The sequence below is a fragment of the Macaca fascicularis genome, chromosome 3 (genome assembly GCF_037993035.2).
Source record: "Macaca fascicularis isolate 582-1 chromosome 3, T2T-MFA8v1.1".
NCBI classification, from domain to species: Eukaryota; Metazoa; Chordata; class Mammalia; order Primates; family Cercopithecidae; genus Macaca; species Macaca fascicularis.
The window spans coordinates 199,994,760-200,009,561 of record NC_088377.1 but is presented as its reverse complement, the minus strand read 5'-3'; the positions used below and the strand labels follow the sequence as shown (position 1 = coordinate 200,009,561).

Here is a 14,802-nt window from a genome sequence, read left to right as displayed (position 1 = left end):
GGGCCTAGGAGACCTGGTCATTCTGGGCTTGCCTGGCCCTGTCTCATTATTCTGTGTTGGTCGTTTTATTAGGTTGGTGCAAAAGTAATTGCAGTTTTTGCCATTGAAACTGCAATTAATTTTGCAGCAACCTGATACTTTTTTACATTCTGTTTTGTACAAAACGATTTGTGTTTTGTCTAGCTGGTTTTTCCTTCATAAAGTGCACTTATATATTCTCAAAATAATCTATGCTTACTGGACTTCGGATTTTAAAAATAGCTTTTAAAGTTCTACAAACATTGTCATAGTTATTTCATTTAAAATTGCTTTTGTGATTATAGTTTAGTTTAAAAAGAAACAAGCAATCAAGCTTTTAGGTTTTCCTGAGTAGCTATGGTTAATTTCTCTGACCATTTTTGTATAGCCTGAGAAACCTTCAGAGTTCTTACTCTATTTGATTAAATTATTTTCTATTACAGCCATCTAACAGGAATAATTCCTGTTACAGAAATAATGTGGAGGGTTATTATTCAGGAAAAAGAGGCTGGGCATGGTGGCTCACACCTGTAATCTCAGCACTTTGGGAGGCTGAGATGAGAGGATCACTGAGGCCAAGAGTTTGAGACCAGCCTGGACAACATAGTGAGATCCGCCTCTATTTTTTTTTTTTAATAGGAAAATTACCTTGCATTTAAAGCAAATGCTATAAATTTTCTTTAATGTGGATTTTGAATAGAGAAGGTTTAAAAGGCACTTTGAAATGTATTGTCTCCATAAATGTCATGAGTAGAAACTTTATATATCATTATGAATGTGTATTGCCACCATTTTCCCAGGGGTTAAAAGACAGGTAGACTATTGCCTATTAACCCAGGGTTCTCCTAACCGATTGGTCATTATTGTCATTATTGCTTTTCTCATTTGTCATTATTACATCATTTCTTTCTGTGCTCATTGTGATCTATAATGAGGAAATAGCAGATCTTTTGCTTGTTAACAGTGTTTTGTGTCTTTCTCGGGAGAGGTTTTGTACCATGTTAATCATTATGGAAACACTACTTAAGAGAATATGACTGAAATATGTTTGGGTTTTTAAAAATATCTTTCTTACAGACTAATATTGTCTGTGGACCTTTCTACGTTTGTTTGTTTTTGAAACAGTTTTGTCACCCAGGCTGGAGTGCAGTGGTGCAATCTCGGCTCACTGCAGCCTCCTCCTCCCGGGTTCAAGTGATTCTCATGCCTCAGCCTCCCAAGTAGCTGGGACTACAGGTGCGTGCCGCCACGCCCGACTAATTTTTTGTATTTTTAGTACAGATGGGGTTTCGCCATGTTGGCCAGGCTGATCTCGAACCCCTGGCCTCAGGTGATCTGAGCCTCCCTAAGTGCTGAAATTACAGGTGTGAGCCACCCCACCTGGCTCCTTTCTACATTTTCTAAGTTCCTATCTCTGAGAACAAAAGGTCAGCAGCTTAGAAAACGTAGAAAGGTTCTGCAGACATGATCCTAGTTATGCCAGTGTTTCTATCCTGTGTTTTGCAGGTCAGAGACGAGCAGCACCAGTGTTCCCTGGGGAACCTGAAGGTCCCCCTCAGCCAGCTGCTTACCAGTGAGGACATGACCCTGAACCAGCGCTTCCAGCTCAGTAACTCGGGTCCAAACAGCACCATCAAGATGAAGATTGCCCTCTGGGTATCGTGTCGTCCTGCAGTGAACACCATAGGGGATGGGGAGGCCGGTGCTGGCAGGGATACCTGTGGGCCCCGGGCATGAGGCCGGTGAAGAAAGGTCTGTGTCGGCTGCAGCTCTGGGCCACAGGAGGGCGCCGGTGCAGGGAGGAGACACTGTTGCTGGGTATCAGAGGGCTACGGGGAGAAGACAAAGGCTAGGACTTAGCCATAGAACAGGCCACATTTCCAGGTTGCCTGAGCAGGCCCATGGCTATTCACAGTACTTTCCTGTGAACCCAGCAACCTTACCGTTATCCTTTGGCCCAGAAAGTGTTACTGTTGGTATCAACAAGGTTTTCTCCTGAGTCTAACTTTTCAAAGGTTGTTCAGAAGAGATAATTTAATAAAACTCCATGAGACAGTAGAACTTACAGGAAAAAAATACTTTTTGTCCAAAATAAACGGTGATTCATTTGTAAATAGCTAAGGAAATGTTGAAAGTAAAACTGGCAAACATATGGAGAAACACTAAAATTCATGAATCAAGGAAATGCAAATTAAAATGAAGAGCCAGCTTTTTTAGAAAATTAAAACAAATGACTTCTGTTGAGAGGGCAATGGGAACAGCCTCCTTGCCCCCGGCAGAGACTGGGGGTGTCTCACACCTCTCCAGAGGGAGCTGCGGCATCCCGGAGCCATTCATCTGAAGGCTCCTTGGCCTTTCTTCTAGAAACCTGACTCTTGTTTTGTGATACAAAGTGTGGGGAGACCAGGAACATAAAGATGTTCACTGCAGCGTTATTTCCTAAAACCAGAAAAAATCTTTAAGCTATCACAGTCACCCCAGAGTGGAATGATTTACAAGGTGTAGACTCTGCTCAAGCCAGCCCAGGGACCACATAACTGGGAGACCGCAGGCCTTTTGGGTACCACCTGCTCCTGTGCTCACACAGGAGCAACTGGGAGACCCCAGGTCCTGCGGGTACCCCTGTTCCTGCACTCATGCCAGGTTGTTTAGGGTAATCTTGCTGGATAGCAAGGGTTCCGGACTTTCTTCCTTCCTCTGGGGACGCTGGGTGGAAACCACCTTTATTGAATATGGAATTTGGTCTTCTGTCGAGGAAACGCGACTCTGGGCTCTTGAAGTAAAAACGTTTTCCCACAATTGCATAGAAATATGTGCAAACGGAAGAGACTAGAGGAATACACAGAAGTGCCATGGGGGGCTCCTTGCCTGAGACATGGCCTGGGGAAGCTTGAGGAGCTTCTGCCCAGGTTGTGTGGCACCAGAGGGTCAGCTTCAGGGGGGTGGCCTGCCCTTCCACACCGTCCAGGCTTATCACTGCCACCACCCTGTTGCTGCCACCAGAGCCTGAAGGTGCGATGCCCCAGCTACTTAGCAGGCTGCGGCGGGAGGCTCTCTTGAGGCCAGGAGCTTGGGGTGTAGTGCACAATGGTCACACCTGTGGACAGCTATGGCACTCCGGCCTGTGCAGCTTAGCGAGTCTCCCCATCTCTAGGGGAAAAAGTGGTGTTTGTATCACAGAAGTGATGCTTTGGTTACTTAAACTTTACTTTAAAAAAAAAGTTTGAGCTAAGTTTTAAAGAAATGTTTGCAGATAAAGACATCCCAAGCTGTTCCAGTATTAGGATGTTACAAGGTCACCAAGTTTAATGTTTGTGTTTGTGTCCACCTCTAGGTGCTCCATCTGGAAAAGCGAGAAAGGCCTCCCGACCACCAACACTCAGCTCAAGTCAAACGGCCCTCTGTGTCCAAAGAGGGGAGGAAAACATCCGTCAAATCTCATATGTCTGGGTCTCCAGGCCCTGGCGGCAGCAACACAGCTCCATCCACACCAGTCATTGGGGGCAGTGATAAGCCTGGTGTGGAAGAAAAGGCCCAGCCCCCTGAGGCCGGCCCTCAGGGGCTGCACGACCTGGGCAGAAGCTCCTCCAGCCTCCTGGCCTCCCCAGGCCACATCTCGGCCAAGGAGCCCACCCCCAGCATCGCCTCGGACATCTCGCTGCCCATCGCCACCCAGGAGCTGCGGCAGCGGCTGAGGCAGCTGGAAAAGTAACTAAGTGCAGCCATGTTGTTTCTCAGCAGCAGAGCACGCGCCGCCCACCCTGGGGGAGTGGGTTGAACGCAGCAGAGCACGAGGCCGGCGTGCTTGGGGGAGGGAGGCGTCATCTTGTGTTAACTGAAAGCACTAAAGGTTGTGTTGCTGTTGTGCTCACTGCGTCTTGGACTTTGGAAATAAAACCTGCGGTTTTCTAGGATTTAGTCATTTAAAGATTAAAACGTGATGGAGTAATAGGTTTCACAATAGGAAAGACAGGAGGCAGCGCCGGGACGCTGCTGTGTGCCTGGGCTCTTGCCAGGAAGACAGATGCAGAGCTGGCCTGCAGGCCTCGCTGTGGCCCGGAGAAGCCCTGGCTTCCCCGTTGTGCGAGGACAGAACCTGCTCTTCTCACGCAGTCAGATCCCATCGCTGCCGCCCAGTCTCTTGGGTTTGTGTTTGGATGTCTGTGTTGGCTCCTTATTTAAGCCCCGTGACTTATAGGTGTGTGAAGGGTTTCTTTGGATAAGGAGGAAAAAGTCATCTGTAGCTATCACAAGCTTCAGATGTTAACCTTTTCCTCTAGGTGGAAGAAACAAAATTGACCCTTGAAATAGTTCTCCGTGTGTGGAGTTATAAGAGGTGTGTCGAGTGATAAGAAAATAGTAAAACAAACGGAGGCAAAGGTGGAAGCATGTTTGCTTCTGAGCTGTTAGAAAAAGCACACGCAGACTGTGGGGCTTGCACAGCCACCCTCCTCTGAGCCACACTTTTTTCTTTCATTCTTTCTCATGTCTACTATTTTGGAAAGAAGAAAACATTCCTTCTCTCTTGCTCCAGAAGGAAATAGAATTTTAAACAAGGAACGACTTTTTCTCAGGAGCTCAATTTGGGAAGTAGAAATGATCTTAGGGGCCACTGAACAAGACCGGTTGTCATTTTGGGGGTCTGTGTTCCATCCTTGAGCAGAGAGAAATGGAAGGAAGGGCGCTGCAGTCTCAGATGGGAAGAGAGCACGTGACTTGCATGAGGCTTTGAGATGGGACACGCAGATTTGGGTAGGACAGGCTAGAAACTGCTTAACAAGGACCACAGAGGTGACGCTTGTACTAAGGACACTGTGTGGTTTCAACCTCGGGTGCTCACTTGGTGAATCATAAGATCTGCACGTTTAGAAAGGAGACTATTCCTTAGCGGGTTGCAGCCTGCAGGCCGGCCAGCCTGACAGGTTGGGAAGTGCAGCCTCTCTCTGAGTCCGGAAGCATCTCCGGAAGGGTAGGGCAGGAGCTTTGTGCGGAGCGCATGTCCTCAGCAGGTTCCAGGAGGAGCTGGGAATGCCACAGAGTGCCCAGCCTCTCTAGAGCAGCCAGCAGCAGTCTGTGGTCAGGGTCGGCCATCAGGAGGAAGTTGTGAAGTCAGCCGCTCGTCATTCAAAGCTGCAGTTAGTGCCAGTGAAGCAGCGGTCAGTGAGTCAGCCTCTGGATCAGGACAGGCTGTGATTGCTTGAACACTGCTGCTCTCGAGGCCAGTGCTTGTTTAGCTGCTGGAGAAAGAGACGCCTGGTGGTTGGTAGAACCCAGTTGATTCTGTAAGTGTTGGGTGTGAGGCTTACCCTTGCCTGGCATGGCCCCAGGTCGTCTTTGTAGTTTGGTGTCTTATTGCCACAAAGAGTCTGTTCCTTCAGCCTTGTGATCTCTGTTGTAGCATTAATGCCAGTCAGTGGTTGCGTCTGAGCTGCGAAGGGAGTGGGTATAAATAACATCCCGTCCTGTTGTGGTCAGGAACTCAGTGTTTAAGGTTTCTCTGGGGTCCCCTGGGTCTACTCATGTGGGAGGGGGGTGGGGGCTTAGGATTTTATTTTTAGTTCTCAGGACCCTAACTAAAAAACTGTCAGTTGGCTGGATGCTATGGCTCACGCCTGGGAGGCCGAAGCAGCTGGATCACCTGAGGTCAGGAATTCAAGACCAGCCTGGCCAACATGGTGAAACCCTGTCTCTACTAAAATTACAAAACATTAGCTGGGCTTGGTGGCAGGTGCCTGTAATCCCAGCTACTCGGGAGGCTGAGGCAGGAGAATTGCTTGAACCCAGGAGGTGGAGATTAGTGAGCCAAGATTACACCACTGCGCTCCAGCCTGGGCAACAAGAGCAAAACTCCGTCTCAAAAAAAAAAAAACCACAACTGTCAGTTTTGAATAATTAATTTATATTGAGGCCTCAAGTAAAATATTCATCTGTTTGACTTGTACCCAGAAGTTTCAAATTATATTTAAGTTCATGGGTAATTTGACTTCTTTTTGTCTAAATGAATATAAATTACCTTATTTTGTACAGTAGACCAATGAGTCACAACGTTCTCCAGTCTCAGGCAAGCTGGTGACTTTCTGCTCTTTTCCCACAGTGGGACGACCCTGGGACAGTCTCCACTGGGGCAGATCCAGCTGACCATTCGGCACAGCTCGCAGAGAAACAAGCTCATCGTGGTCGTGCATGCCTGCAGGTGGGGGCTGGGGTCGCCACGCGCCTGCTGCGTTGCTGCCGAGTGTGGATGCTGGATAGGATGATGCAGATACCCACCTCTGGGATTATCAAACATCCATTTATGTTTCATTTAGAAAGGACAAAGCAATTAAACCTCCACAGACGGTGCTCATAAAGGGTGTCAACACTGCCTGTGTCACATGACGTTTTGGTCCCCAAAGTACAACGGTCCGCTAAGATCATACCATATTTTTACTGTACGTTTTATGTATTTAAATAGACAGATATGGCTTGGTGCGGTGGCTCACGCCTGTAATCCCAGCACTTTGGGAGGCTGAGGTGGGCGGATCACCTGAGGTCTGGAGTTTGAGACCAGCCTGACCAAAGTGGAAAAACCCTGTCTCTACTAAAAATACAAAATTAGCCGGGTGTGGTGGCGCATGCCTGTAATCCCAGCTACTAGGGAGGCTGATGCAGAATTACTTGAACCCAGGAGGCAGAGGTTGCTATGAGCCAAGATTGCGTCATTGCACTCCAGCCTGGGCAACAAGAGTGAAACTCTGTCTCAAAAAGAAAAAAAATAAATATGTCACAATTGCCTGCAGTATTCAGCACAGTAGCGTACTGTACAAATGTGTAGCCTAGAGCAGGAGGAATATGTGTGTGTGTGTGTGTGTGTGTGTGTGTGTTTGAAGACAGAGTTTCACTTTGTCCCCCAGGCTGGAGTGCAGTGGCACGATCTCATTTTACTGCAACTTCTGCTTCCTGGGTTCAAGCAATTCTCCTGCCTCAGCCACCCGGGTAGTTGGGATTACAGGCGTGCACCACCTCGTCCAGCTAACTTGTGTTTTTAGTAGACACTGGGTCTCACCATGTTGGCCAGGCCTCCTGAGTAGCTGGGACTATAGGTGGAAGCCACGGGCCTGGCTAATTTTTAATTTTTTTGTGGAGATGCTGGTCTCTAATTCCTGGCCTCCCAAGCACTGGGATTATAGACATGAGCCACCATGACTGGCCTCATCAGGAAAAATTTATTTTAACTTGTTCGTTATATTATTTTAATAAGTATAAAGTCAGGTGACTTGCTTTAATTGCATTTGGTTAGCAATGATACTGTGGGCTTATGAACTCTTTTCCTTTTATTGCCATTTTCTCTGTCCCGTTAGTGGTTTAAAATACGATATAAAAATTTGGAGCTTATAAGTAGCTGTTGGAAACATAGGAAACTAAAATTAGTACCGTTTAGAAAGATGATATAACTGTAGAGTTCAATACATCACTCTTGAGAAGTTCGTATATTCTTGCCACTAAGATAATGACCGTGGGGTATACTGTTTGAGAGGAGTCTAGCAAAACAATCCCTACTAGACTTTGGGGTCAGTCAGCAAGCGAAGAATGTGGGGGCCCGTGCAGCTGGGCACTTGACCGCGTTTGGCAAAGGAGCAGCCCCCATCTGGAGGAGTAGGCATTGTGGGGTGGAGGCGAGCAGCCCAGGCAGGTCTGTGGGTGTCTCCTGGGGGCCTGGCTTGCTTGGCTGAGAGAGAGAAAATGGCAGAAGCATTGTGGAACAACAGCCATCACTCTGTTACAAGCAGAGACCAAGGACTTAGAACATCCTCCAAACTCTGGGCTCGAGAAATGAAGGCCGAAGTCGCCGCTGAGAAAGCCACTAAGAAAGGAGTTTGGGAGACACCACCAGGCAGCCATCAGGGGAGGCAAAAGCACCTCGCACATTCTGTTCCTTGTTACTTCTCAGTTTTTAGATACACACGAAATAAAAGCTTGATAAAGCACATCTGAATGTGCTGCTAATTCTCTTTTTCTTGATCCTAATACCTTGTCTCCTCTGGTTTGTAAGAAACCTCATTGCCTTCTCTGAAGACGGCTCTGACCCCTACGTCCGCATGTATTTATTACCAGACAAGAGGCGGTCAGGAAGGAGGAAAACACACGTATCAAAGAAAACGTTAAATCCCGTGTTTGATCAAAGGTACGATATTTCATCCAGCCGCGGATAGACTGCCTGGTTGAAGTGGCAGATTAAGAAGGCCCTACTAAATGGTGCCTTTGAATGGCCGAAGCACATAAATCAGCTGTTGAGAAGTTCAGTCAGAAACCAAATTTCAGCAAACATACGTCTCAAATAAGCGTTTTGGCCTTTATGTAGAAGCTCTAAATATAGTAAATTCAAGTTATAACCCTGTGGACACGGAGACTAGTGGTTAAATAAAGATCAAGTTATTGATGGCCCTGAAGAAGTCATTTTTGGGGGTTATATCTGTTGACATTTTGGGGGTTATATCTGTTGACACTTTGAGGGTTATGTTGACATTTTGGGCGTTCTATCTGTTGACATTTTGGGGATTGTATCTTGACATTTTGGGGGTTCTGTCTGTTGACATTTTGGGGGTTCTATTTGACATTTTGGGGGTTCTGTCTGTTGACACTTAACTATGTTATCAGTTAAAACTGAAAATTTAAGGATACATCTATTTTTAATTTTGTTTTAAAATAACATAAGCCCCAACAATCTTAAAGTATGACATATTGAAAAAACAACTGTATTTCCAAAAATAAAACACATAATAATGAAAAGAATAATATTATTCTGCATTTTTGCTCATCTCTTTAGTGGTCTGGCTTGAGAGGCTGGAGTCTGCTTCTGTGGTCAGGGTGATTTGGCAATGTCCTTAGAGGGTCTCAAGAGACCCCCCCAGGGGTTATTGGCCCCCACTTAAAGAGCCGCCAATCTGTACCAATTTGGTATCTTACATAATTGTCCCCTGGTGCTTCGAAACCCACCCATGTTTTGGGAAATGATAATAATACAATTGTATGGTGTCGCTATCTGCTAATTCAGTTTACATTGCATCTTTAAACATCCTCCGCATTCATTGTACTTTCATACAAGTGGATTTATGTAAAACACACATCAGAAACTGGCAGGCCTGCATCAGCCCCTGATGAGGTTGTGCAGAGTGCTCCTATCCATCCGAAGCATTTAAGCATCTGGGGACTCCACTTGCCCATCTGGGTTTCCAGCACTGTGGCCTGGGGCAGGCACCCGCCAGCCCCCAGGAGAGACGCCCTGCAGGCTACTGAGTGCAGCGTCTGGCTGAGCATCACAAGGGCTTTGGAGGCCTTGTCCCTCCTGCGAAGCTGCAGGCGCGTACTTTTTTTATTGGAGAGGGTGGGAATAGGGCCTGAAGACTGAACAGGTGGCTGGAAAGCCTGAGTGAGTGGGCTGTTCTGGAACTGCTGTTCTGTCAACACTATCCCATATTTTAACCCCCAGGAAGAGTCAGACATGTTCAGAGACGCTCCTCACCCACCCATGAGTGAGCCAGGGACTGTGGGACCCAGACATCTGTGGGTGCCAGAGCCTTCTTTTATGTGTGGGAAACAAAAAAAAAATGTTGGTTTTTGAGTCTTCCTGAAATGCCAGATGAAAACATTAGGTAGAAGAACTCAGTTTTACAATAAAAAACAAACATGACATTTGGAATGATCTCATGAGCAGAAATGCCATTTTTAGTTATGAGAAAATACAACAGAATGATGGATAAAGTTAAGTAAGGCTCTCGTTTCCTGTTTCAGCTTTGATTTCAGTGTTTCGTTACCAGAGGTGCAGAGGAGAACACTCGACGTCGCCGTGAAGAACAGCGGCGGTTTCCTGTCCAAAGACAAAGGGCTCCTTGGCAAAGTAAGTGCCAAACAAATCCCCGATCAGTTCCTGCGATTTGTAAAATTGAACATTTACCTGCAGTGCAGTGTTGAGACCATATTTGTGCAAGCGGAAAGGGTGAACTTACGAGGTCAGTGCTTGTTTATAAATCGTGGGCTATAAAGACAGTCAATAAAACATCTGTGCTTTCTGAAAATATTTTAAGTTAATTGTTTTTACATATTCAGATTATTGATTCATTATACTAATACCATGAACTTCTAGTTGAAGATTTTTTTTTAAGTCTTCAAATTTTTGTTCAAGTATCACATTGAAGGAAAATAATCTCTTACAATTCCATCTCCTCAACTGACGGCTCTGCTCTTTTTCTGAAATTCATTGGCTTTATTTATCTGAATTTCTTCTAGTCTTTGTCCATATTCACATTTAACTTTGGCATGTGGGTGTGTTATTTAAGAATGAAAGTAGAGTTCAGTTAGGGAGGAGGAGATTTGAGTCACAGGCATCATTTCGTCAGCTGTGCTGCCATGGAGGGCACGTGGGCCAACGCTCCTGTGAGTCGTCTCCACTGATATTCTGTCATAGCTGAATTTTAAGACTGCTGGTTGCATGAAGGATTTCTTAGATGTACTCAGCCATATAACTTACAGGTGCTCACAGGGGTAGAAAAGATTAAAAAAACAAGAGCCTTCAAAATAGGAGAGTCCATATTCCTAGACGAAGACAGAAGATGAGAGAGATGAGAAGAAGTGGTAAAAGATCTAAAAGACATCGCCTTAGCCTACTTTATGTATTTGTGTATTTATTTAGAGATAGGGTCTCTAGAAGCACAGACTGAAGTCCAGTGGCACGATCATGGCTCACTGCAGTTTCGAATGCTGGGCTCAAGCAATCCCTGTCTCAGCCTCCCGAGTTGCTGGGACCAAGGCGCATGTCAGCACGCCCAGATAAATTTTTTTTAATTTTTAGTAGAGACAAAGTTTCACTGTCTTGCCCAGGCTGGTCTCAAACTCTTGGGCTTAAGCAGTCCTCCCGTCTTGGCCTCCCAAAGTGGTGGGATTATAGGCGGGAGCCAGTGCCCCCAGCCCAGCCTACTTTAACTACTATTTTTTTAAACCCACAGGTATTGGTTGCTCTGGCATCTGAAGAACTTGCCAAAGGCTGGACCCAGTGGTGAGTGTCCCTGCTACAGACAGAGAACCCCAGCATGTAGCTAAAACACTTTCCCCGCCCGGTGGGTAGTGTCCCCCACAGACAGTGGCGGAACCCGGCCCGTATCTGACAGGCTTTTCGTACTTGGTTCTGTGTCCGTCACCACCTTCCTGTCACTGTCCTTCTCAGGTATGACCTCACGGAAGACGGGACGAGGCCTCAGGTGATGACATAGCCACACCAGGCAGGACGGGTCCTCCAGCATAGCTCCTCAGCCTCTGCCCGGAACACCCCGTCTGTCCTCAGGTGATGACATAGCCACACCAGGCAGGACGGGTCCTCCAGCATAGCTCCTCAGCCTCTGCCCGGAACACCCCGTCACAGACGTACCAATGTTATTTTTATAATTTCATGGATTTAGTTCTACATACCTTAATAGTTTTATAAAGTTGTTGACATTTTAGGCAAATTTGGCCAATATTAGCATTAAATTTTATATGTTGGATTTCCTCTAGGGTTTCGCCAGTTCCTACAACGTGCAATAGGGTGGTGGTAGCTCTTGTGTCTGTGGACTCTGCTCAGCTGTGTCCGTAGGGGCCGGATGTGTCTGTGCTTTACTATGGCCTTGTTTATATATCACTGAGGTATACTATGCTATGTAAATAGACTCTATATTTTTTATAATCTTTACATGCTGGTTTAAATTCAGAAGGAATAGATCAAGGAAATATATATATTTTCTTCTAAAACTTATGAAATTCTTGTGACAAATAATCATTTTCATCTTTGCGGCAAAAAGTTCTCAGTGACCTATTTTGTGGTGTTTCTTTTTAAAAACAAAAGCTGAAAGATTATTAAATGTTAGTATGTTTCTGCCCATTATGAATGATGAAATAAAGTATTCAAAATATTAACATTTTCATAAATATAAGGATGTATTACTGAGAAGTTGAAGGGCTTATGAGGAAAAATGTTTTATAACTGAGTAATATAAGATATTAAGAGAATTATGGTTCATATATCATACTAATCTGAAATTTCTTATATAAAAATGAAATCTTATGTTTATTTTAATTGCTGTTGTAACTTACTCATGAAACAGTATACAGACACCTTGTACTTTTCCTAGACTATAAGAACAGACTTTCCATGTTAGCAATTAAGCTATTGTCAAATAGTCAGTCATGAGCGGTTAATTTTCAATGTTTTCCCAGCCTATAAAAAAAGGAAGGTGCACGCTGCCCTTTTAAAGCTTGTGAGGTAAATTGGGATGAGTAGACAGGATATTGCATTAAAAATTGGAAGCTCGATCTCGTTATAGTCAGGAGCAGCCAGCGTGACCTCACACATAGGATGGGGGACGTGTGAGCCAATGTGCACTGGCCACCACCAGGGTTGGGGGCACCACAGCTGTGAGCCCGGCCCCCGCTGTTCTCAGCAGCCACTTCCGAGGCTGCCTCACTTTATGCCGTGACTAACCTTAATATTGGGATATTGTTATGCAATTTTTATTCTGTTTAGACTATTAAAAGCATGTTTATGTACTTAAGAGTCCCCCAGACCTCCTGTGAGGTGAGGCTCTGTTGCAGTGTCTGTAAAGAAAGGATGCACATATGTAGACGATTAAGTGTATATTATAAGCTGTATGCTGAAAATGGCTTCCATAGCCATGAGAACATCTTAAAACTATGTATAAATATATTAAGGAAAATAGAGCTTTGTAATTTAAATTGGAGCTCTTAGCTTGTTTAATGGAACTACACAACTTGTGGGTAACTCACGTGACCAAACAAACCGAAGTGCCTGTGACGGAGGCCGGTGGCCAGTGGCTGTCTGCCCACCCTCCCTTCTAGCAGATTTCGATTTTGCTTCCATTTGTAACCTACCCTTGGCCGGTGGCTGTCTCCCCACCCTCCCTTCTAACAGATTTTAATTTTGTTTCCATTTATAATTTCTACTTTGAACCATGGGTTTACTTAGAATGAGTCTGTAGCTTCACAGCATATTTCATGTAATCATAAAGACCAGTATAGTCTGTCTCCTACTGAATGACATTTGACTGTAAAGCCTCTTGATAAACCATTTCCAATGTTAGTATATAGGATTATTTGGGAAGCATATCAGTACCTTTATAGACACACATGTACGCGTATGCACACAAAACATTTATGGTATTTATGGAAGACAGGTAATAACATTAAATCTAGTTGCTTTCCCATAGTATTAGATTTGTTGAAAGTTTTTTAAAAATCAGGTCTGTTGAAAGTCTTCTGTCGTAATCTATAAAGAAGCAGCACTCATCGAAATTGTAGCATGCCAGTAATTTTTACCAACATCCCATCCATCTGAGTTCTGCAGTCCTGTGTGTAACCCGCTCCGTGTGTGTTTTGCTTAATGGAAGGCTTTATTTAAGCACTTAGGCAGAGTAGACACAATTAAAGGTACAAGCCCAGAGGAAGGTTAAGCAGCACCGTGCCTGCCCTGAGGCAGTGGAGTCGGAAGCGCTGTCTCCAGGGCCTTGAGTGCCTGGAGGTTCTTGGCCTCCAGCAGCCGTCTCCTTTCTCTTTGAAAGAAAGGAAAGAAGGAAAGGGGGTGATTCTGAGGCACTGAAGTACCTCCCAGAGGTGGAGGGGAGAAGCCACCCTCGAGGCCACACTCAGCACTCCAGGATCCCAGTGATGTCAGACACTCTTGAGTTCTCAGAATGTTAATTTTCAGTTTTAAATAATTAGTTTATCTAAGAAAAGGGAATTTTAACTTTTCTACCTTGAGTCAAGCCAATGAAGGGAAAAATGAATTAACTTGGTAAATTTGAAGTGCAGCTCTGTTAGCTCGTACGTGTGGGTTCTTATCCTGATCCTGTGCCTTAAAAAGTAGGAAGGTGTTTCCAAGTTCAGATTAAAACAGAAGCAGCTGACTGGGCCTGGTGGCTCACGCCTGTAATCCCAACACTTTGGGAGGCCAAGGTGGGCGGATCACCTGAGGTCAGGAGTTCAAGACCAGCCTGGCCAACATGACGAAACCCCGTCTTTACTAAAAATACAAAAATTAGCCAGGCGTGGTGGTGGAGTGCACGCCTGTAATCCCAGCTACTACTCAGGAGGCTGAGGCAGGAGAATCGCTTGAACCCAGGAGGTGGAGGTTGCAGTGAGCTGAAATCACGCCACTGCACTCCAGCCTGGGCGACAGAGTGAGACTCCATCTCAAAAAATAAATAAAATAGAAGCAGCCTTGTAACTGTATTTACCATGATAGTATATTCTGCACGGTAAAAATTCCTTTTACAGACATTCTTTATCGAGAGGTCGGCCCTTCTTTTTCAGGCACCTAAGCCAAATGCAGACCTGTGTGTAGCTGTGTGTTTTCTTCTGTGTTTGCCGCATTTATTCCACCTCCAGCTGGACCCCCCACTGCAAATAGAGAACAACGGTGGGGGGTGCAGGTTAAAAAGTAGAGAATGTCCTTTCTGTTCAACTAATTTCACATGACAGTGCATGTATTTATTCAATAAAACTTTTACGTTAGCTCACTCGTGATTTGTTTTTTCTGTGTCTTTTGAAGGGAGGTGTTCAGTATGCAGTCAGATAATTTGAAAGGAGACGCCATGCACTGTTTTCATTTGCTGTCTCCACTCGCATTTTCCGAGCAGCTACATCGGAGCAGCTGACATCCTTCCTGTTGCTCCCAGCTCAGTGTGACTCTCCTCTGCCCAGCACATTATACTCTGCATGTCGAAAACAGCTCTTCTAAAGGATAATTGCGTGTAGAAAAAA

At 45.3% G+C, this 14,802-nt stretch overlaps 1 protein-coding gene across 10 annotated transcripts in view; it reads left to right on the top strand.

Annotated features, from left to right (window-relative positions):
* Positions 1-14,558, top strand: part of ESYT2 (extended synaptotagmin 2) — a 101,378-nt gene extending 86,820 nt beyond the window's left edge. For all 10 annotated transcript variants that reach the window (XM_045388048.2, XM_015448364.3, XM_045388047.2 and 7 more), the window contains 7 exons: positions 1,525-1,674; positions 3,353-3,726; positions 6,113-6,211; positions 8,051-8,182; positions 9,790-9,895; positions 11,001-11,050; positions 11,219-14,558. In XM_045388048.2, the coding sequence (XP_045243983.2) occupies positions 1,525-1,674; positions 3,353-3,726; positions 6,113-6,211; positions 8,051-8,182; positions 9,790-9,895; positions 11,001-11,050; positions 11,219-11,264 (957 nt within the window). In that variant the 3' untranslated portion in view covers positions 11,265-14,558. The remainder of the gene's footprint in view (positions 1-1,524; positions 1,675-3,352; positions 3,727-6,112; positions 6,212-8,050; positions 8,183-9,789; positions 9,896-11,000; positions 11,051-11,218) is intronic.
* The last annotated feature ends 244 nt before the right edge of the window (positions 14,559-14,802 follow it).